Source organism: Eptatretus burgeri, chromosome 8, assembly GCF_056783735.1.
Source record: "Eptatretus burgeri isolate ZD-2024b chromosome 8, Ebu_testis_v1, whole genome shotgun sequence".
Classification (NCBI taxonomy): domain Eukaryota; kingdom Metazoa; phylum Chordata; class Myxini; order Myxiniformes; family Myxinidae; genus Eptatretus; species Eptatretus burgeri.
Window position 1 is genome coordinate 15054329 of NC_140968.1, and position 21433 is coordinate 15075761.

Here is a 21433-nt window from a genome sequence, read left to right on the forward strand (position 1 = left end):
AATTATTCTTGGCGAGCAGAACTTATGATGTGAAAAGAGTCAATTCGTCTCCGAACTATTGTGACTGGTTTTGTGTTTTTCTTTCCTTTGCTCCAAATCACGTACAAACCTCGATTCCCATACCCTTTGGTAGTTTATGAACCTCCTGCCCTTTGTCGTTGAACTCCTTCATGAGCCTCGACCGGAGGACAATTTTCTTGACGTCCTTCTTGCTCAATGTGCATTTAATAACTCAGGTGAGATGTCCTGTGAGGTAAAATAACACATTAAAGTTCAAGCTGAGATGTTTTACATTACAACAAGCCGTCTGTAGTGACATTTGCTAAATGCCCTGTCACACCTTGACGATTTAGCCAGCGTATGCCGACGTATGAAAAATTTGCCGAACCAAGCTGGCACACGTCGAATACGTTATGGGTAAGTTTGTATACGTTAAGAGTACGCTGGCATACGTCTTTGTACGCTGGCCTTCGTCGTCGTATGCCGAGCTGTTAAACAAATTTTCCATGCTTGAAATTTTTCGACGTACTCGGCTTATGACTCACACGTTCCGCATACACTGGCCATAAGTTGTAGGTACGTTACGCGATTGTTGACTCACGTCCACACACGTTACTTGTAAGTTACTCATAAGTCGAAACACGTCGAGGTAATGTTTAGCGTACCCGAAACTTATTTCTAACCTATGAGTAACGTGTTGTAGGCACGTTACGCGATTGTTGACACACGTCCACACACGTTACTTGTAAGTTACTCATAAGTCGAAACATGTCAAGGTAATGGTTAGCATCAGTGTTCTAGACTCCCTGTTTTTTTTTCTTCTTCTTCGGTATGACGGTGATGTTGACACTTCGATTTCTAGTGCGGTTATGATTTAAATCGTTGAGCAGCAGCCTATTAATTATATTATATTATAACCGCACTAGAAATCGAAGTGTCAACATCACCGTCATACTGCAGAAGAAGAAGAAGAAGAAGAAGAAGAAGAAGAAGAAGAAGAAGAAGAAGAAAAAGAAGAAAAAAAACCAAAAAAAAAACCAGGGAGTCTGGAACACTGACGCAAACCATTACCTCGACGTGTTTCGACGATCGCGTAACGTGCCTACAACTAATGCCAGCGTATGCGGAACGTGTGTCATACGCCGAGTACGTTGAGAAATTTTCAACATGCTGAAAATTTCTCGACGTACTTGGCGTATGACGACGTATGCCAGAGTGCTCTTAACGTATTCAAAACTTACCCATAACGTATTCGACGTGTGCCAGCTTGGTTCGGCAATTTTTTCATACTTTGGCATACGCTGACTAAAACGTCAAGGTGTGACAGCGGCTTCACACTTCGATGTCTAGTGCGGTTATGATTTGAATCCTCGAGCCGTAGCCTATTGATAGCCTACGCCACGTGATTGTCGGCGATACGCTGCCGCGCTATGCATAAGTTAGACGATCGTTGGGCATAGGTTGTGAACGCCGACAACACGCTCAGCATTCGTTGGTATAAGTTATCTATATGTCATTGAAACGTTCTGTGTACATTACTAATACATTATGCATACGTCCAACACGTTATTACACGCCCAAAACTTTACAAAAAAACCTCAATAGTTCAGAGGACACCAACGTTTTACATACATTTTGAGACCTTGCCATACGCTGGCTAAAACGTCAATGTGTGACAGCCCCTTTAAATCGGTAATCAATGGTGTGTTCCGTTAGCAAGCGGCTTGCTTGATCAAGTCAGCATTTCAAGGGAACGGAGAGCTCGTCACCACTTAACAGCATGACGGTCACCATGGAAACAACGCTGCTCTATCGTGCTCGAGGAAATGCTGTCTGGGCGGTCATTTTCAGTTTTACTCGATCCTCTTGTGACAACTTCCTCAAAGGAATTTCTTGTGAGTCCGAGGAAGAGGGGAACAAAGATAAATAAATGAGGAGCTCTCTGCCAAGCTTATCTGTCAACCAAGCACACGCACACACTTACACACACACACACACACACACACACACACACACACACACACACACACACACACACACACACACACACACACACACACACACGTTGAAGATTTCGCATGGAAAGTGGAGTAAAATTGAAAGTATGAAATGCATGTTTCAGTAATATTATGAGTATACCGTACGTGGCAGGGGTTGGGGTCTGCTTCTGAACATTTCATGGGTTGCGGTGTCGTTTTGAGTCCGACGACGGAGGACATTTTTGCGAACATAACGAAGCACCTCTCTTAATCAGCTTGCTCTGTTTTCCTAGTGACTCGGAGAGCGGCTTGCAAGGTGGCTTGTATGGAAACGACTGTCTTGGAAAGCGATAGCAAGCTGCTTGCCAACGGAACACACCCCGGGTCATGTGAGTATTGTTTGCCACATTCCATGGAGTCCTGGAGAGTGAATTGGTGTTCCGGATACAGGGAACCCCATGAATAGGGCCCAAAATCCATGGAACAGAAGATTGCTCGTCAGACGCAGACAGCCGAAGTTGAAGTTCAGAGAAGAACTCGTGATCTGAACTCTGAAGAACAAATGGTGGACAGAGAAAGTTGAAGAACTTCAACTTATTACTGCCAAGCACAATATTTGTTCTTTCTTCAAAGCAACTCCACTTTACTTAAGCGAAAGATGGCCTGTACTGCCGTAACTTGAAATTTGAAAAAAATAAAAATGGAAGTAGGCTGGCAAGTGCTCAACTAAATCTGAAGACAATGTTAGGAACTAGCCAGGAGGCGACGATGGTTCGCGGCAGGCATTATTGAGGAAGCCCTACCATAAAAACCTATCTCTTCCGTCAAAATTGACCAAATCAAATCGGATTTTTTATATGTTGTACTTATGGACATTACGCACAGCTTCGAGGAAATGAAATTGCGAGAAAAAAAAACAAATAAAAATAAATAAAAAGTTCAAGTGGTCGTGGCTCCGCCCACAAGGGGGCATGGTACGCCCCTCATACAAAAAGACACAACTAGACCATGATATCTAGCTTGTGTCCAGGTTTCATCAAGATTGCATCAAACGTCACGGAGCTATGCTCTGGAGAGAGTCACAGACAGACAGACAGACACACGGACACAACAAAAACAGTGGTCACTGCTGGTGCTTGCAAACCAATAACTTCATAGCATATTACTCTGGAGGCAACACCTGGATAAGAGTGACACAACACAGAAAGGTTTGGAACAAGCACGTTGAGGTGTTGCTCCTGCAGTTGAAAGAGAAGGCCTCAATGGTAATGAAATGATGAGGGTCAATGAATGAAGGTATCATGATGGGAGACGTTAAGGTATTGTGTCAGCATTGAAAATGGTTATGGCGGATCCACCTGTGAAAATTTATTGAAGGCCGATAGGATAGTCCTGGACTCGAGGTACGTGCACTTGCCTTTGACGTGTCCGGTTGTCGAGCCTGTGGTTTGAATCTTGACCCAGTTACAAAGTGTGTTTCGCATGCAGGGCGAAGCATGCGTGTTCTCTCCCTCGGAAAGGCGGTAAGCCAGAGAACCCGTCTGCCATGAGCATTTGGGGCGTTGATGGCCATCAAATATCCCTCGGTGTCTTTTGGAAAGAGTAGGTGAGTTATGGCCAGCACACTTAGCAAATTACAAATTGCTGTCACCTTCACTCGGCCATCAAGCCTGGCCAGGCAGTTTGTGAAAGACTGGCATGAAACCTTCTCTACCGTCGACCCGACAAGAAAGCGGAAATCATAAAATTGGAGCCGTTTAAGGAAGAAAAAGAAAATAAAATGAATAATACTACATATACTTAATTTGAGGAGTGTTGGTTTGTTACTTGTAAAATCAAAGATCCGCAAGTACGTACGGACAGTATATTGGTAAGTTGAGACTGTTTTTCTGTCTCATTGTATGTCAATCACCCGCAGGTCTCAATTCTCAACCGATCTTCACGAAACGTAACCCGCTGGAGTTAGTCAAAAGCTAAAGGCCGATTGTTTTAACGTCAAGTGTCAAGGTCACAGAGTGTTATCCAATTGACTTGAAATTTGAACATAATTTGCATATTGGGTTACTGAATTGGTCCACCAATCAAAAGCTAGAAGCCCATTGTTTGAGGTCAAAAGGTAAAATGTCCCCAAAATCGTTGATTTTCATCCGATTGACATGAAATTGGAATATGGTGTGCAGATTGGGTCAATTAATTCGAGTCACCAAAAATCAGAACGATTGATTTAGCCGTTATGACGTCAACGGTTTCCATGAGAACAGTTTTACCCCATTATAATCAAAGGGGGAGTTTTTGTGATTTTATTATTCCCGTATCTCAAAATGTTTTCAAGATATCAAATTGAGACTTGCAAAGCTTATTTGAACGTATGTGTCGTGTACACGTGTATATCTTGGTTAAGATTAGTCACACGGCGAGATCAAGGCTATACAAAACATGTAAAACACCTATTGGGTTGAAGTTAGAAAATTTATCAGCCAAATTTGTTATGCATAACGTTCAATCATGTAGAACACTTGATTGGTGAAATTTTTAAAATTGTCAAATTGTTGTTTCCATGGCAATTACAGTATTTTACATTTGGATTTTGTGAGTATCGGGCGATACACGTCTTTCTTGTTTGTTTGTGTAACTTGTTTATGCACTCCACAGATTTATCCATCCATCTCCCCTTCCTCCTGCCGATGGTACACTGAAGTTTGTGGCGAGGCAGTTGTCCTGAAACAACTTGCCTTCGCCTCATGGAAGGCTAATCCAACTGAAGGCAATCTCAGTTCCTTCCACAAAGCTCGTAACAAGTGTTTGTCTACCCTAAGGAGAGCCAGAAAACAACATCTTTCTAATCTCAAATCTGAACTCTCAAACCTGTCTCCCTCCTCCAAATACTGGTGGCATCTAGATAAGTCTGTTTCTGGTGTATGTTCCCCCTCCATCCCCTCTCTTACCTCAAATGGTCACACAGCTGACAGCACGTGAAAAGGCTGAATGCCTAAGCTCCGTGTTTACTTCTAAATCTTTTGTCCCAAAACCATCACTTTTTGTACCCACCTTACGCAGTCGCACCCAGCTGTTCCTCGATTCTGTGTCCTTTTATTTTGACAAAGTGGAGAGCTTGCTGTCAAACCTCGACTCAGATTCTGAAACTGGCCAGACGGCGTCAGCCCACGTGTCCTAAAAACCTGCTAATCTGCTCTTGCTCACATACTCTCTGTTCTATTCACCTTCTCATTTGCTCAAGGTCAACTGCCATCTGCTTGTAAATCAGCAAACATTACCACTCTGCATAAAAATGGTGCAAAACAGATCCCTGCAACTGCAGACAAATCAACCTTCTCCTAATCATGAGCAAATTTATGGAATCTATCATCGCTTCAGACATTAACTCCTTCCTCTTCACCAATGGCTGGATTTCCAATCATCAACTTGGATTAAAACCAGGTCACTCCACCCTGGATGTGCTGCTTCTGCTCTCCCAACAATGGATGGAGATCCTCAATACCAGACATTAAATCAGAGCCATCTCCCTAGAGATATCGCTGGAACCCTTCGATATGGTCTGGCACCCTGCCCTGCTCACCAAACTCCCTTTCGATGGTATCCAAGGACATCTCCACTCATGGCTCGTAGACTTCCTCTCCTGTCGCAGCCAACGTGTGGCTCTTAATGGAGTTCTCTCATCCCCTCTTCCTGTCTAGGCTGGAGTTCCTCAAGGCAGTGTTCTGGGCCCTGTTCTTTTTCTGGTTTTCATCAGATACCTCTGACTCTCTGGAAAATCCACTTTATCTCTTTGCTGATGACTCCACCTTCTGCCGTACCATCGGTCATCCCTCAGACTAGCAAGCAGCAGCTTTTTCGCTCACTGCAGATCTGGATAAAATCACAAACTGGTCCAACACGTGGAACATGTCTTTCAATCCGGACAAATCTCACACTCTCACTATGTCTCTCTGAAAGGACCCTCTGGAACCCCCCCCTCCCCCATCTACTTTCTCAACAATCCTCTTGAAGAAGTCCTTTCATTGGTGCTCCCGCCTTTAACCTTTCTTGACTTCATGCTGTGGAAACCAGGGCATATCAGATCATTGGTATCTCCTACGATGGGGCTGAGTATTTGAGTCTCTCACTCTCTCACCGCAGGCAGGTCGGTGGTCTTTCTTTCTTATACGGTCTCCTCTCTGGCCTCCCCTTTCTCTGTCTGAGATATGTCCCCCCCCTCCATATTTCCACAGGGCGCTCAAGATCCGCCAGCAATCCCCTTCTGGTTAAACTACCAAAATCAAGAATCACTGCTCACCTTCACTCTTTCATTCCTATTTTTTCCTGCCTTTGGAACAAACTCTCACACTCTCTTCAATCCCACGCTTCCCTCCAGGTGTTCAAAACAGCTGTTCAACACCATCTCTTATCTCCCCCCATCCAAAATCATGATCTTTTCCACCCCAAACACACCTTCAAATTCCCTGCTTTCCTTCCTGAAAGTCTCTGCCATGTAAGGACCTGAAACTCCCTGTAGTGTCCATCTCGTTTACCCTGGGTACCCCACCCCATCCCTCTCCCTTCCACAGATCTTCTCATGTCTTTGTTCCACACTGCTTTTTCTTTCCCTCTCCCCCTCTTTTCTCCTGCTCCCCTTGTTATATGTTCTGTGTATTAGCTCTCATAGGAGGCTCGACATTGGATACAAAAAAAAACTTAAAAAAAAAAAAAACTAAACCACTGGATGGAATGAGTTGAGACTTGGTCTTTGTACTCAAGATGTGCACAAGAAGGTTTTAGATGGTAAGAAAATTTCATATGATGGGGGAGATACCTCAATCCTCTCGATGTAAATGGGTACCATAAAGTGTCACTTGGTGGGAGCCGGTCATACTAAAATCTAGTAAAATACACCAGAGATGTCATAAAAGTGAGAAAATTAGCAGACCGGTTCTTCACATGTTGCATAAAGTTTGTTTATGCTCTATTTGGTAAAATATAAATGAGAGACACAAACATCGGCAACAAATATCAGGGTCATTTAATTTTAACCCCACAGGGAGTAGCAAAAGTAAAAACATGGAGTTTGTCATGGAGATTTAAAAACTCATATATATATATATATATATATATATATATATATATATATATATATATATATATATATATATGTATGTAGAACTTGCAACACATATCTATCCGTATATAGGAGCGAGTCTCTGTTTGTCTGTTCCTTATATGTTTCCAACCCCCCCCCCCGGGCTAATTTTCCAGAAATTTGCTGGACCGCATTATTTTCACATGCAATTTACTGTACCGTGGTCAACGTCATGATAAAAATATCAATTCTCAATGGAATTGATGCAAAACCCTGAAATAATAGCACAACCCAAGATGGGGACAGGGGTGGAACTTGGCTTGTGCCTCAGCACTTCTGTGTTTGAAAGTCGATTCCCTGTGGGCAATCGAACAAATTGAATTTAAATATTTATATTCCGTATGAGGAATGGAAATTAATATACAAAGGGTCCCACAGTCTCCATGGGTCTACGCTGAGTATAACGAGGGGTCGCATGCTCCTGTGTGACCTTAAACAAAGAAATGAGTCCCTTTGGCCCATCATTGCTGTGCTGCACTCCCAAATCAATTTTTGCTTTTTTACTGAAGTCTAAATAACCCGACATTGATCACGTGACCCAACTTATTTACTCCACCGTGCTGTATATCGCTCAGATCTATGATTGTGGGGCTCATTAATCAATTTTACAATTTTTGATAGTTTTTAATTTGTTTTAAAAAAAATTTCTAACTACACTTCATGAAATTTAGAAAGTAAAGAAATTCAAAAAGTAACGAAGTCTCTCTCTATGGAGTGCAGCCTGTGGCTGCTAGTTGCATCATTGGTTGGGACACAGCTATGCCACTGATGCAGTGTCCCCATTACCAGTACACTGGTGCTCATTTTGCCGACCTCAGAAGGATGACAGGCTGAGTTAATCTCCTGGTGTATTTTTAATTCAGCGGCCAATGGGGCTTGAACTCAGGACCCACTCAGGACCCTGGGATCCCAAGCCACCACCATAACCACTAAGCCAACACCAGGCTAGTAACGAAGTAATCCACGTAATACTTACCGGTAATGAGTACTTCATGGATCATGAATACTCCCAAACTTCCCATCATTGATTTAATTCAATTGAAATTGTGAAAACTGAGGAACATAACTTTGGGTTTGTTTTGGCCACAGCAGGCAGTTGCTGCGATTTAAAATTTCTGAGAGGCCCCACCTCTCTGTCGCTCACTCTTCAATGCTGCCTGTTTGCTTGTCAAAAGTGATGTGTGATATCACCACGTTCCCCTACTAACGACTGCACACTTGAGAGCTGACCAAACAGCAAGTTTGATGTTACTACAACTAGGGCTGATATGCCACTTGCATTTTAGTGATTTCAAATAAACTTTTCCACCTATTTTCTTGATAAAACTGAAGTGATGAATCAGTTAATTAATTTGCAGACTGAAGTTTCCTTGCTGGGAAGAGCCTGGTGTTGGCGCAGTGGTTAGGGCAGTGGCTTGGAATCCAAAAGGTCCTGAGTTCAAGCCCCGTTGGGCCACTGAATAAATACACCAGGGGGTTGACTCAGCCTGTCATCCTTCCGAGGTCGGTGAAATGAGTACCAGTGTACTGGGCCGGTGTATACCCCGGTTAAAATAGGTGTACCATATCCCTGTGTCGTAAGAGGCGACCACGGTTGCGTCAGGAAGGGCATCCGGCGTAAAACATGTGCCAAATCACTATGCGGATCATATGGATGATCTGCTGTGGCGACCCCTAAAGGGAGCAGCTGAAAGAAGAAGAAGAAGAAGTTTCCTTGCTGGAAACAAGGGTCATGACAGACATATTTAAATATCCTAGGCTAGAATACTGAAGTTGCTTATAAAGAGTTATATTTGCTGGATTAACCCAATTCAATAATTGTTGAAAATTATCAAGATAATCAAACATACGAAAGTATTGTGAATGTTATTAAACACGAATGTGGAAGGAAACTCAAAGTAATGGGACATTTGGGTAGATGCATCCATCGATCGTGTTTCAGTCCACCTCTTACATGGCCGAACACTCTACAGACAGTCATCGAGACACTCACATTCAGAAAGTGACACTTGTCCATGTACCATTGCCAAATCAGACAGTGTCAGGATCAGACCCTCCATAGGCATCCTCCGTCCTGTGGCGAGCGCTGACACTTCTCCAGGTGCCAGAAACCGTGTCCAAAGGGCAAACCCAGCAATGTTACCCACAAACGATTCGTGGCTTTCGAAGCCACCTCCAGGCAAGTCTTGTTCCTGTCCTAAAACGAGGAATCCATCTGATGGGATGGTGTAGCCTTGGCGCAGCCCTGAACCTGCTGCTACAAGGCGGCGGTCAATGTAAAATGCATAACGTCCTCCATGGGCACTCCACATGATGCAAACATGATGCCAGGATCCTCCAAGAAGTGTATCTACAGGTAGCTCCCGGTGTTCGGGGTCTCCGATGACCAACTGCAGTCCTGTTTTGCTTGAATTGCGTCCATAGAGCACAAGTTTGTTGTCATTGTCACTTGTTGCATATGAGAGTATGGTTCCCAAGTATGGTGCTCGTGTCCGAAGCCAGAAGCAAATAGAGAATGCCCGCAGAGCAATCGGAAAGTTATTTCCGAAGGAGGCCACATCGGTGGGAGATGATCCAGGGAAGTGGAGATAATGTTTCACATTACACACTGTGGGTGGAGCAGGACACATATAATATGTACATATAGTTACAAAAAAGTTTTGCTCTGAACAAATGATAAGACGATCACAAAGCATTGTTATCAAACAGAAATCTCGTGCTGCGTTTTTATAGTTTTCTGGCCATGGCACATGACTACACCAAGTGCAAGTGACAGTTTGAAACTTGACAACGATAACAATATAACAAGTTGGGTCACCCAATCAAGATTGGGTTATTTATCCAATAAATAAATGTCATTTTCTGTCTGTCTGTATATATGTAACACCAATAATGCCAAAACTACTGGGACAATTGTCACCACACTTGGCACATGGACAAAGTTCGACATCGTGTTGAATATGGGCTACTTGGTTTGATTTGTAGTCAAGGGGGTTCAAGAGGGAAGGTCGATGAAAATTCTCTCTGTAAATATGTATCATGTAGCACCACAATTACAAGTCAGCTGAGGAGATAACTTGCATTTTTGCACTGTACATGTCCCAAGAGAGTGGGAGCACTAAAGCCAACCTTCACTAATCAAGGGAAGCAGGGAAAAGTGGGAGTACGGAGGGTGGGGAAGGGGCGGGAAGGAGGGACCCGACGTTGCCTGGCAATGCCAGGAACCCCTGCTCGTACTCTAATGAATCATCAGGAAGTTGTTGTTTTCTAAGTTTAAGTCGTAAATAAGCAAAGTCACAAATACATGAGCACAATGGAAAGGAGGGAAACCCACAAACAGCAGGTAGAGGGACACTTGGAAGAAGAATGGACGAGGAGAAGAATCATCCAGAAAAAAAACGTCTGAGCCTAGAAATGGAGGTTTTACACCAGCAACAAAAATTAACTCGGGATAGGAATGCAACATGGCAATGATGGCCCAAATGGTCTCCGCGTTTCATTGTTTGAAGTCGTGCTGGATAGTGCAACCACTCTTGTAGACAGTGTAGCCTCACAGAGACTGTGGACCCTTTGTAAATTAATTTTCATTCTTCATAATGAAATAATATTTAAATGCAATTGGTTTTCTTCCCGGCAGCATGTCAACCTTCCAAATGCAAGCTGAAGACAAATTATGCCCATTTCCCTGCCGAGGGAAAGGGTGTGGGGGGCATGGGGGCAAAATGTGATACCTGATTGCCCAAGAGCTATTATTTCATGTTTTTACAGCAACTTGATTCTGAATTGAAAGTTTTCATTGTGAGGAAATTCTTTCGTGTATAAAAGCAATGCGGTACAGCAATTTTCGTGGAAATTGGCCCAGGTGGTTGCAAACGTATGTTTAGGGAACAAACATACAAAGAAACAAACATACGACACCGGTGATCCCTCTCTTCTTGCGGGGTTGGTTGGGATACGTCTTTGTCCGAGATCTTTCACAAACCAACTGGCCAGACCTCTGACATTCGAATTAAGCTGATTTTGGCAGGAATTTGTAATTTTTTCCGAGTGCCAACAATAACTCGCCGACTCTTCGTGAAAGTCACCGTGGGATCTTTAACGTCTACCATTGCTGGCAGATGGGTCTTCTCATGGATTATAAGTCTTTCAGATGGATGGTGAATGCAATGATGTAAACTTCTGCCGGCAGAAAACCAGGGTGACAGTTGATAGCTGGGTCGAGTTTCTAACCTCAGATAGACAGCACCAAGACGAGTATGCATTCTTCTAAGCTTTGCTGTCAGCCCTTATGTTGTTCTAAAAATTACAACGCAAAATCCCAAGAGTGTCATCAATTTGCTGTTACTGTCCTGGATTACACAGAATAATCGTAGGGGACAGGCAGATGCAAATTTTTGAAAAGGAGAGGATGGGGGTAATGCGAACGTGAGGATGGGTGATGTACAAGTGTTGGGTATGGGTAAGAGGGTTAGGAGGGATGATGTATGGATGGGGGATTGAGTGGGGTTTGGTGGTAGGAGGAGTCTGGTGTTCTAAAAACTCATGGAACCCATTCAATGTGTCTGCATGTTGTCTGGTGGTCTTCCTTTCTGTCTTTAAATACTGCAGCCCATCACCCATGACCACCTCATGGTTCTCATTTTCCCACTCCCAATCTCTTCTCCTTCCAATGATCCCCAAACGCTTTCCTTTCTGCCACTCCAGCTCTCGTACTGTAATATTTTTGTCTCGTTGTTCATATGGGGAGTAAGGTCGCCACTTGGGGGAGAGGGGAGGGTGGAAAATGGTGCTTGCATAGCTATAAGATTGTGCCTTCTCCCACTTGATATCCATGACAGGGACTCAACGGTATGACAGGGTCTCAAACTCAAGACCCTAAGATCTTAAATTAGCCAGCTTAACTGTTAAGCCAACACCAGACGAAGCAAGCAGTTGAAAATGATATAATGGAAGCTGGAATGAATATGGAAGGAGCACAACATCGAACCCAAGATAGGAATGGGTAAATAGCTGTGATTCGGGAATTATGCTGCATAGCAACGGGAAGCGAAAGAATAAAGAAAAGTATAACAAGAACGGCACACAGTTTATGTTTTGTATCCCACTGATAGGCCAGATCTGCGTCCGGACCTGCACCAAAAATCGAATCCGCTTGTTCTTGCCACCTACCCAACCTGTCCACTGAGTTTCATCCAAATCCGTGCATACGTTTTTGAGATATCGTGCTGAATATATGGTTTTTGGCCTTATCACTAACTGGTGAAAAATAACTTTAAAAGAATTTCAATAAAGTTATCGTGTCCAGATCTGGATCTGGATTTTCACCAAATTCAAATCAATTTGGCCTTGTCCACACCCAAAATCACACACCCAATCTGTCCACCAAGTTTCATCGAAATCCGTCCACAACGTTTTGAGACATCATGCTCACAGAGGCAAACTAGAAATCACTCGAAGAGCGACACTTGGCGAAACAGAATGAATCAAACACTGTTGCGGCATATCTTCCACTGTCAGAGCTGGGAAATAAATAAACAAACAAACAAACAAACAAACAAACAAACAAGAGTACATGCATTAATTACAGCAAGGGGACTAATAATTTCTTAGTTGTACTGACTTAACCCTAAAGAGGCAAAAATATCGTTATTTTTGCTCCAGCACCCTTAGTTTCTGAAATATCGGCCAAAATGTGTTTTAAACATGATGATGTTGACTGGAAAACTTTCAAGTCCATATGCTTATGAAAACTGTTGATTTTACGTCATAAATTCAAATTAGAAAGTCGTTGGGAATTGAACGGAGAACATTTTGGCGTCATTCAGTTCCGGAGTTTTCGCCCAAAACGTGTTTTATGTTTTTGCAATGTCATGTCATAACGCGACGACTGATTTTTACGAAACTTTGTCGCGGGCTGTCGCAGGGACGGTGCCGAAAATCTTTGAAAGTTTCAGAATGATCGGCTGAGTGGTTTGGCTGTAGACGACTGGACAGACAAACAAACAAACAAAACTAACCAAACTGATCAACATACTTGGCGAAATTGATTTCACTAAATAACAAACAGACAGGCGAACTATGTCTCATTATTTTCTCAAGTGCTTCGAGCTGCAGGTGATGAATGACACAGTTATTGGGATGAAGCATTGAGAATTTTCAAAGCTTCCCATCCAAGGAGGTGGATATGATGAAACCCTGAGCTTGGAAACGTTTCTCGACAGTGCATATACAGAATACACAGGATTGTACAACACCGAGATGATGGACATACCTGCAATAGACAAACTTTCCATGACTGTTGACATAAATATTTATATTCATCTGCTCGTGGCTTTTGACTGACTCCTGTCCCTTGCGCTAAGAGGCGCTACTCGATCACATTGCACATAAGCGTATATTCACCTCCATCATGCTTTCTGTGCTTTGAATCTCCATGGACCCTCGGAGACCGTGCCTTCCCGCTTATTGAGTTGTTCATCCAACGCTCCAGACGCTCAAAGTGCTCATGCTGGACCTCCAGCAGCTCGCCCAGGGATCCGCTCTCACGTCTCAGATCCGCATTTTCTGCCAGCAGAGCTTCGATCGCCTCCCCCTGTCTGTGGACACGTCCTGAAAGGTCATCCAACTGCGAGCTTGGAGCCACCCCTGTCATGGCCGAAGTTAACTGGCGCTTCATCCCATCTATGATGCTCATCAATGTGGCCAGTTTGAGATCTTGGTCTTGCTCCCGCTTCCTCGCATTCTTTCGAATCCGACGGAGCTGCTTGTTCAGGCGCTGCGTTATTTCTGAGAGTGAATCGACGGAATCAAAAAGTGAAGTGGCATTGGTCACCTCCTCAGATAAAGCCAGCAGCTCATTCTTCGTGTCTTTTTGAAGCTTGTGAAACTGGACACATGGATAAAATTGGATTAGTCACAATTAAACATTTAATGCTACACTTTTAAAAATGGCGTATGTTGTATGGTATATACGAAGTACATGCACCTTCAGCTTGAGCTGGTACACATCGCGGTGCAGGCGTGGATAGGCAGCGCGGACCTCCAAGAGGCTGAGAGAGGAACCACCGGGCCGCCTCGTATGGTTCCCAAAACGTGGCGAGACCCCAAGGGAGACGCGTTGGGCCGGGACTGGCCATGGAACCATCAAGGAGCCAATAAGGACCACCAGGTAGTGCACTGCGACTGGACGGGCCATTGTGTGGTGAGAGGGAGATGGGAAAGTGAAAGATATACTTGTGTATCTACCGGAGCACCCAGAACTAAGTGTTTTAACAGTCCTTTCCCCACAAGAAGCCACCCACACTCCTTCGAGCCCCTCCCACCTCTTTCATCCCTCCTCTTTCATGAGCCTCTCGGTTAGTTAGAGCTTCTCCTGCCACCTGCTCTTTTCATTAGAGTGTGAAGAGCGCAATGAGCGTGCTTTGTACGACCTCATGGGCTCATTTCCTGCACCCAGGGGGTCACCATCACAGTACGAGTTCTGCACAAAGCAAGCACACACTGGAATCACCAGGAGAAGCAACTTTTGTAAGCTGCAATTTCGTTCTACAAATAGTTTTTTGGAATGTCCAATATCATGGGAATACATGTTATTGCGTACATGATAGCAAACCAAACTCACAAGTTAATTCAAAACCACTGAAATGTAACTCTCAAAGCACAAGTTATGATACAATCAGAATCAACACAAAGTCCACGGATAGGTGAGCCCTTTGAACCCTGAGCTTCTTGGCCTTTCGGCTCCCCCACCCTGGGCTAAATGGAGAAAAATCCGGCCCCTCGGGTACAAGGAGGTTTGAATCGCGGCTGGTAAACCAACCACTCGGGTAGATGGAGGTTTGAATAGCAGCTGGTAAACCAACCGCTCGGGTATATGGAGGTTTGAATCGCGGCTGGTAAACCAACCGCTCGGGTATATGGAGGTTTGAATCGCGGCTGGTAAACCTGTTCCTCGGGTATATGGAGGTTTGAATAGCAGCTGGTAAACCAACCGCTCGGGTATATGGAGGTTTGAATAGCAGCTGGTAAACCAACCGCTCGGGTATATGGAGGTTTGAATAGCGGCTGGTAAACCAACCGCTCGGGTATATAATATGGAGGTTTGAAGAGCATCTGATAAACTGACCGCTTGGGTATATGGAGGTTTGAATAGCAGCTGGTAAACCAACCGCTCGGGTATATGGAGGTTTGAATAGCAGCTGATAAACCGACCGCTTGGGTATATGGAGGTTTGAATAGCAGCTGGTAAACTGACCGCTTGGGTAAATGGAGGTTTGAATAGCGGCCGGCAAACTGACCGCTCGGGTTTATGGAGGTTTAAATAGTGGCTGGTAAACCGGCCGCTCGGGTATATGGAGGTTTGAATAGCAGCTGGTAAACCGACTGCTTGGGTATATGAAGGTTTGAATAGCAGATGGTAAAATGACCGCTTGGGTATATGGAGGTTTGAATAGCGGCCGGCAAACTGACCGCTCGGGTATATGGAGGTTTGAATAGGGGCTGGTAAACCGGCCGCTCGGGTATATGGAGGTTTAAATAGTGGCTAGTAAACTGGCCACTCAGGATGGAGGTCTAAATAGTGGCTGGTAAACTGGCCACTCAGGTATATGGAGGTTTGAATTGCGGCTGGTAAACCGGCTGCTCAGGTATTTGGAGGTTTAAATAGCGGCTGGTAAACCGGCCGCTCAGGTATATGGAGGTTTAAATAGTGGCTGGTAAACCGGCCGCTCGGGTATATGGAGGTTTGAATAGTGGCTGGTAAACCGGCCGCTCAGGTATATGGAGGTTTAAATAGTGGCTGGTAAACTGGCCACTCAGGTATATGGAGGTTTGAATAGCGGCTGGTAAACCGGCCGTTCAGGTATATGGAGGTTTGAATAGCGGCTGGTAAACCGGCCCCTCGGGTATATGGAGGTTTGAATAGTGGCTGGTAAACCGGCCGCTCAGGTATATGGAGGTTTAAATAGTGGCTGGTAAACCGGCCACTCGGGTATATGGAGGTTTGAATAGTGGCTGGTAAACCGGCTGCTCAGGTATATGGAGGTTTAAATAGTGGCTGGTAAACTGGCCACTCAGGCATATGGAGGTTTGAATAGCGGCTGGTAAACCGGCCGTTCGGGTATATGGAGGTTTGAATAGCGGCTGGTAAACCGGCCCCTCGGGTATATGGAGGTTTGAATAGTGGCTGGTAAACCGGCCGCTCAGGTATATGGAGGTTTAAATAGTGGCTGGTAAACCGGCCACTCGGGTATATGGAGGTTTGAATAGTGGCTGGTAAACCGGCTTCTCAGGTATATGGAGGTTTAAATAGTGGCTGGTAAACTGGCCACTCAGGTATATGGAGGTTTGAATAGCGGCTGGTAAACCGGCCGTTCGGGTATATGGAGGTTTGAATAGCGGCTGTTAAACCGGCCCCTCGGGTATATGGAGGTTTGAATAGCAGTTGGTAAACCGACCGCTCAGGTATATGGAGGTTTGAATCGCGGCTGGTAAACCGGCCGCTCGGATATATGGAGGTTTGAATAGGGGCTGGTAAACCGACTGCTCGGTTATATGGAGGTTTGAATAGCGGCTGGTAAACCGGCCGTTCAGGTATATGGAGGTTTGAATAGCGGCTGGTAAACCGGCCCCTCGGGTATATGGAGGTTTGAATAGTGGCTGGTAAACCGGCCGCTCAGGTATATGGAGGTTTAAATAGTGGCTGGTAAACCGGCCACTCGGGTATATGGAGGTTTGAATAGGGGCTGGTAAACCGGCCGTTCGGGTATATGGAGGTTTGAATAGCGGCTGGTAAACCGGCCCCTCGGGTATATGGAGGTTTGAATAGTGGCTGGTAAACCGGCCGCTCAGGTATATGGAGGTTTAAATAGTGGCTGGTAAACCGGCCACTCGGGTATATGGAGGTTTGAATAGTGGCTGGTAAACCGGCTGCTCAGGTATATGGAGGTTTAAATAGTGGCTGGTAAACTGGCCACTCAGGCATATGGAGGTTTGAATAGCGGCTGGTAAACCGGCCGTTCGGGTATATGGAGGTTTGAATAGCGGCTGGTAAACCGGCCCCTCGGGTATATGGAGGTTTGAATAGTGGCTGGTGAACCGGCCGCTCAGGTATATGGAGGTTTAAATAGTGGCTGGTAAACCGGCCACTCGGGTATATGGAGGTTTGAATAGTGGCTGGTAAACCGGCTTCTCAGGTATATGGAGGTTTAAATAGTGGCTGGTAAACTGGCCACTCAGGTATATGGAGGTTTGAATAGCGGCTGGTAAACCGGCCGTTCGGGTATATGGAGGTTTGAATAGCGGCTGTTAAACCGGCCCCTCGGGTATATGGAGGTTTGAATAGCAGTTGGTAAACCGACCGCTCAGGTATATGGAGGTTTGAATCGCGGCTGGTAAACCGGCCGCTCGGATATATGGAGGTTTGAATAGGGGCTGGTAAACCGACTGCTCGGTTATATGGAGGTTTGCATAGCAGCTGGTAAACCGGCCCCTCGGGTATATGGAGGTTTGAATAGCGGCTGGTAAACCAACCGCTCGGGTATATGGAGGTTTCAATCGCGGCTGGTAAACCGGCCCCTCGGGTATATGGAGGTTTGAATAGTGGTTGGTAAACCAACTGCTCGGGTATATAGAGGTTTGAATAGAGGCCAGTAAAACGACCGCTATGGTTCTAAGGGTTAACAACTGATGAGACGTTCAAAAAGTTTTACGAACGGGATACTCACAATAGCCCAAGACACACCAACATTTTATTTTAACGATCAAATATATAAATACTGTATTTATAATTAGTGAGTAAATAATTTTTCTTAGTAATCATACATACTTAAAAACTAAACTATTAAAAACAACGTTGGCGTGTCTTGGAATATTGTGAGTATCTCATTCACAGAACTTTATGAACACCCTAAGTTTTCAGGGCCCTACGTTTAACAAATGGTGTCACTTCAGCAAAGTTAGTTGAGCTACATCATGCAGATCAAGTGTAAAATACCCCTCTCCCCCTTTTATCATCGGAAATGACCACACATTAAAATTCCCCTGGAAATATCAGGTTTCATCTTGCAGCTGGAAGAAGTCCTCAAGCCACAAATCTAAATAAGTCAACAGAAGAGTAATTCCGTAACACAAACCATGACGGTATCTCATGGGCTCACTGACCTCGGAAGCTGGCAGGATAAATCTGCAGTGTTGATGACCGTACTGGGAATAATTTCTACCAAGACCATGTATCAAGTTGCAGATGAATACATACATTACATTGGCCTGTGTCAGGAAGAATTAACAAACAGTACCAGTACACATTTCTCAGCATAGAGCACATAGTATGGCGATCAAGGAAAACTTCCATGCCAGAGAGAGGTGTCTGTAATGCCACATATGGTTGGGGTGTCAATACATACCTGTATTAAATACAGGGTGAGGAAGTCCATTAACAAAATGGAATTCAGAAATAGAAGACAAATGCAGACGATATCGGAGAAAGTAAAGACTTAGAGTCTTGGGGATGAGGGATGTAGGGAAGAATGGGAAGAAAAATGAAAAGGAGCATGCATGGGAAACAATGAGAGTAGAAGTAGATGCATGGGTAATAAGCAGGAAGTGGGGTGGGGGAATTGGGGATGTAAGGGGGGAGGGGATTAAACTCCACCAAACTATTGACCTAATACTGTACTCGGAACCCCCAAATTGCCATCATTCGCTGATGGGTGTGCAGATCCATGTTTGATGTTATCAACCGAATATCACCCTCTAGTGGCGATATGCATGCATCTTAATCATCTCCATCTTGTGAAACTTTATGTAAAGCGATCATTGTGTGTCTGACTGTGATTTCAATTTGATGTGCACTATGTGTGCCCAATACACAGACATACCTGTTGTGCATCGCCCATCCCGCAGCATCTCAAGTAGGGTTGCCAACTCTGATTTTGAATTCATTACCAGATTTGCCGAAATTCATGACCAAATCGACTAATAGAGCGTTTCATTTTTATGTGATTTGGTGTCTGTTTGTATGTCTTTTTGACCCGATATATTTAGTCATTACTTATCCAATCTCAATCAAACCTGACAAGAGGATTAAGGGTCACGTGATGTAGGCTGTAGCGACTTCACTTACCCAAGGGGGTTTTCCACATTGGGCAAAATCCTTGTTAAGGTGTATATCCGTGTTAAGATAGCTTCCAAAGCCGCTTCTAAAAACAGAAGTAATAACAACACTAATGATAATAGCATCTATCTATAATTCCAGCAATCTGTGTGTGTATGTGTGTGTGTGTGTGTGTGTGTGTGTGTGTGTGTGTGTGTGTGTGTGTGTGTGTGTGTGTGTCTGTGACCGCTGTTTCTCGACAACCACTGGTCCGATCTAATTGAAACTTGCCAGATATATTGCTGGGGTCCTGAGGATGTTCCTTTTCAAGGTTTGATATTAATCGGACAAGTGCTTCCCAAGTTATGGACATTTATTTACCAAACCAATGACAAGACACGTTGTTGCGTGGGCGTGGCCGATGGGGAAGGGAAGCTCAGCCGCGTTCCCCATTACGGGTTACAACGTACGGGCTTCCGGATAATGATGACTTCGTGTATTCTAATAATTTCTCGATTTCTTATGCGCATTTATAGATAAACACAATGCCCCAAGTTATGATCATTTTCATATTAGACGGTGCATAAATTTCGGTAACATCAGAGTGCTGGTATGCTCTGAACCAGGAAGTAAATTTTTTTCCCTCTCTTCTATTCTCTTTTTGTTTTTCCTTGCCACGACATTGCGAAAAGGTAAAATACGTTGGCGCTAATTGAATAATTGGGTATTAAAACTAAATTGCGAATAATCGTAACTGCGAATAATATGCGAACTTCCGGGGCCACGCACGTGCGGGCAAGCGAGAGCGAAGAAATGGCCTGTGTGGTTGTTGTTTGTTGCTCACGGTTTGAATATTTATTTATTTATTTTTATGATTATTTTTTTATGGGCACGAACTAGTAATATTAATGTCATTACAAAACAATATTAATATGAATGACATCCCCTCTCCCCAATGGGTTTCTCCTCTTTGGACAAATGCCATGTTAATGTGTATAAATAGCTTATCATGGCGTTTTGCGCCCCCCCCCCCCGCCCCCCACCAGAAGTAAAAAATATTATAAACCACAAACACATATGATTACCATTTTAAACAGTCACTACTGCTGTTTAACATGAAACTGAAAGGGAGGAAACCTGACGTTCTTGAGACATTATATACTTATCACGTCCCCCACAAACGGATCTGAGCCGAGATCGACTGCAATCTATACTAGAATATAACAACCGTTGTTTCGCTGATGGAAATACCAATCTTTGCTGTGATGGCTAATCAATAGGGCAAGAAGACAAAAGGATTCCTGGGAGTGCGAGGATAACCAGCATCGCAAGTTGGCATTTTCAGTTTCGCCACATGAGCCCATGTACCCATAAAAAAATTAAAATAAAAATTTTTCATCACAAACCTTCCCGGGAGTTCCCTGAATCCACCGTAGTTGGATTTACTGAAATCCGTTAATTCTTTCTCAAGTTATAACACAACAAATAGACAAACAGACATAGCTCCTTTTATAATATAGATAATCCAGAGAGGATCATAACATGACCCTCCCTCCCACACCCATAGGGAACGGGTGTACTCGTTTATTAAATTCATAGAAACGTACACAATGACAAAGGAAACAAAACAAATGATGGCTTACCTTCACATGTGCAATGTAGCGTGGAACTTGCATGTGTATGTGGTTGAGTGAGGCACAGTGTAGGAATGACTAGTCTGTAAATCAAGTACGTAGTCCACACTGCATCACTGGGAATTCAGTCAAATGCTCCAGGGGCTGTGTTCCATTAGCAAGCGGAATGCTATCGCTTTCCAAGCCAGTCGATCAGTATCAACTGCTTTGCAAGCTACTCGCCGAGCTACTCGGCAAGTGGAGCAAGCGATTGAGGAAGGTGCTTCATTACGTTAGCAAAAATGTCCGCCATATTCAAAAATATAGTACAGCCATTTAAATTGTCAGAGGGATATAGACTAGACAGAAAATCTGAAAAGACACCTGAGAAGAAAGGTTGAGGAATTTCTTGTTAAAAGTTGGTAACGAGTGTTTTTAACCTAATGCAAGTATGCTGAATTCAAAAAAGCTTGTTGCCACGCTCAATTTTGACTCTTTGTTGTTTAAATTTACATTTTAAAGTTGGTACCAAAATTGCCTCGTCAGCCCGATAATGTATTTTCTTTATCATATTCCAGCATGATCATCCTGCAATTTTTTTCACTTCACAAATTAC

The 21433-nt window shown here is 44.1% G+C and overlaps 1 protein-coding gene and 1 long non-coding RNA gene across 4 annotated transcripts; one reads left to right on the forward strand and one right to left on the reverse strand.

Annotated features, from left to right (window-relative positions):
* Positions 1 to 6: 6 nt before the first annotated feature.
* On the forward strand, positions 7 to 3886 carry LOC147021171 (uncharacterized). 3 transcript variants are annotated; one of them, XR_015061356.1, is made up of 4 exons: positions 7 to 236; positions 1717 to 1895; positions 2273 to 2368; positions 3468 to 3886. It is a non-coding gene; the product is annotated as an uncharacterized LOC147021171 (long non-coding RNA). The 3 variants fall into 3 exon arrangements; XR_015061358.1 differs by lacking the exon at positions 1717 to 1895; XR_015061357.1 differs by lacking the exons at positions 1717 to 1895; positions 3468 to 3886 and having other exon boundaries at positions 2273 to 3456.
* A 3299-nt stretch (positions 3887 to 7185) lies between these two features.
* Positions 7186 to 14392, reverse strand: LOC147021172 (pentraxin-4-like). The gene is made up of 3 exons (XM_085891016.1): positions 14099 to 14392; positions 13516 to 13999; positions 7186 to 9721 (listed from the first exon to the last, which is right to left on the reverse strand). Exons 1-3 carry the CDS (start codon positions 14306 to 14308, stop codon positions 9081 to 9083), a joined length of 1335 nt encoding a protein of 444 aa, XP_085747142.1. The 5' UTR covers positions 14309 to 14392; the 3' UTR covers positions 7186 to 9080.
* Positions 14393 to 21433: the final 7041 nt, after the last annotated feature.

Bases quoted from the DNA above. Each gene is read 5' to 3' on its own strand.
- LOC147021172 (XM_085891016.1), bottom strand. From the start codon at position 14,308: ATGGCCCGTCCAGTCGCAGTGCACTACCTGGTGGTCCTTATTGGCTCC. The intron at 14,000-14,098 runs GTGCATGTACTT...CCATGTGTCCAG, and splicing joins TGTACCAGCTCAAGCTGAAG to TTTCACAAGCTTCAAAAAGA. The intron at 9,722-13,515 runs GTGAATATACGC...CTCCACCCACAG, and splicing joins GCACAGAAAGCATGATGGAG to TGTGTAATGTGAAACATTAT.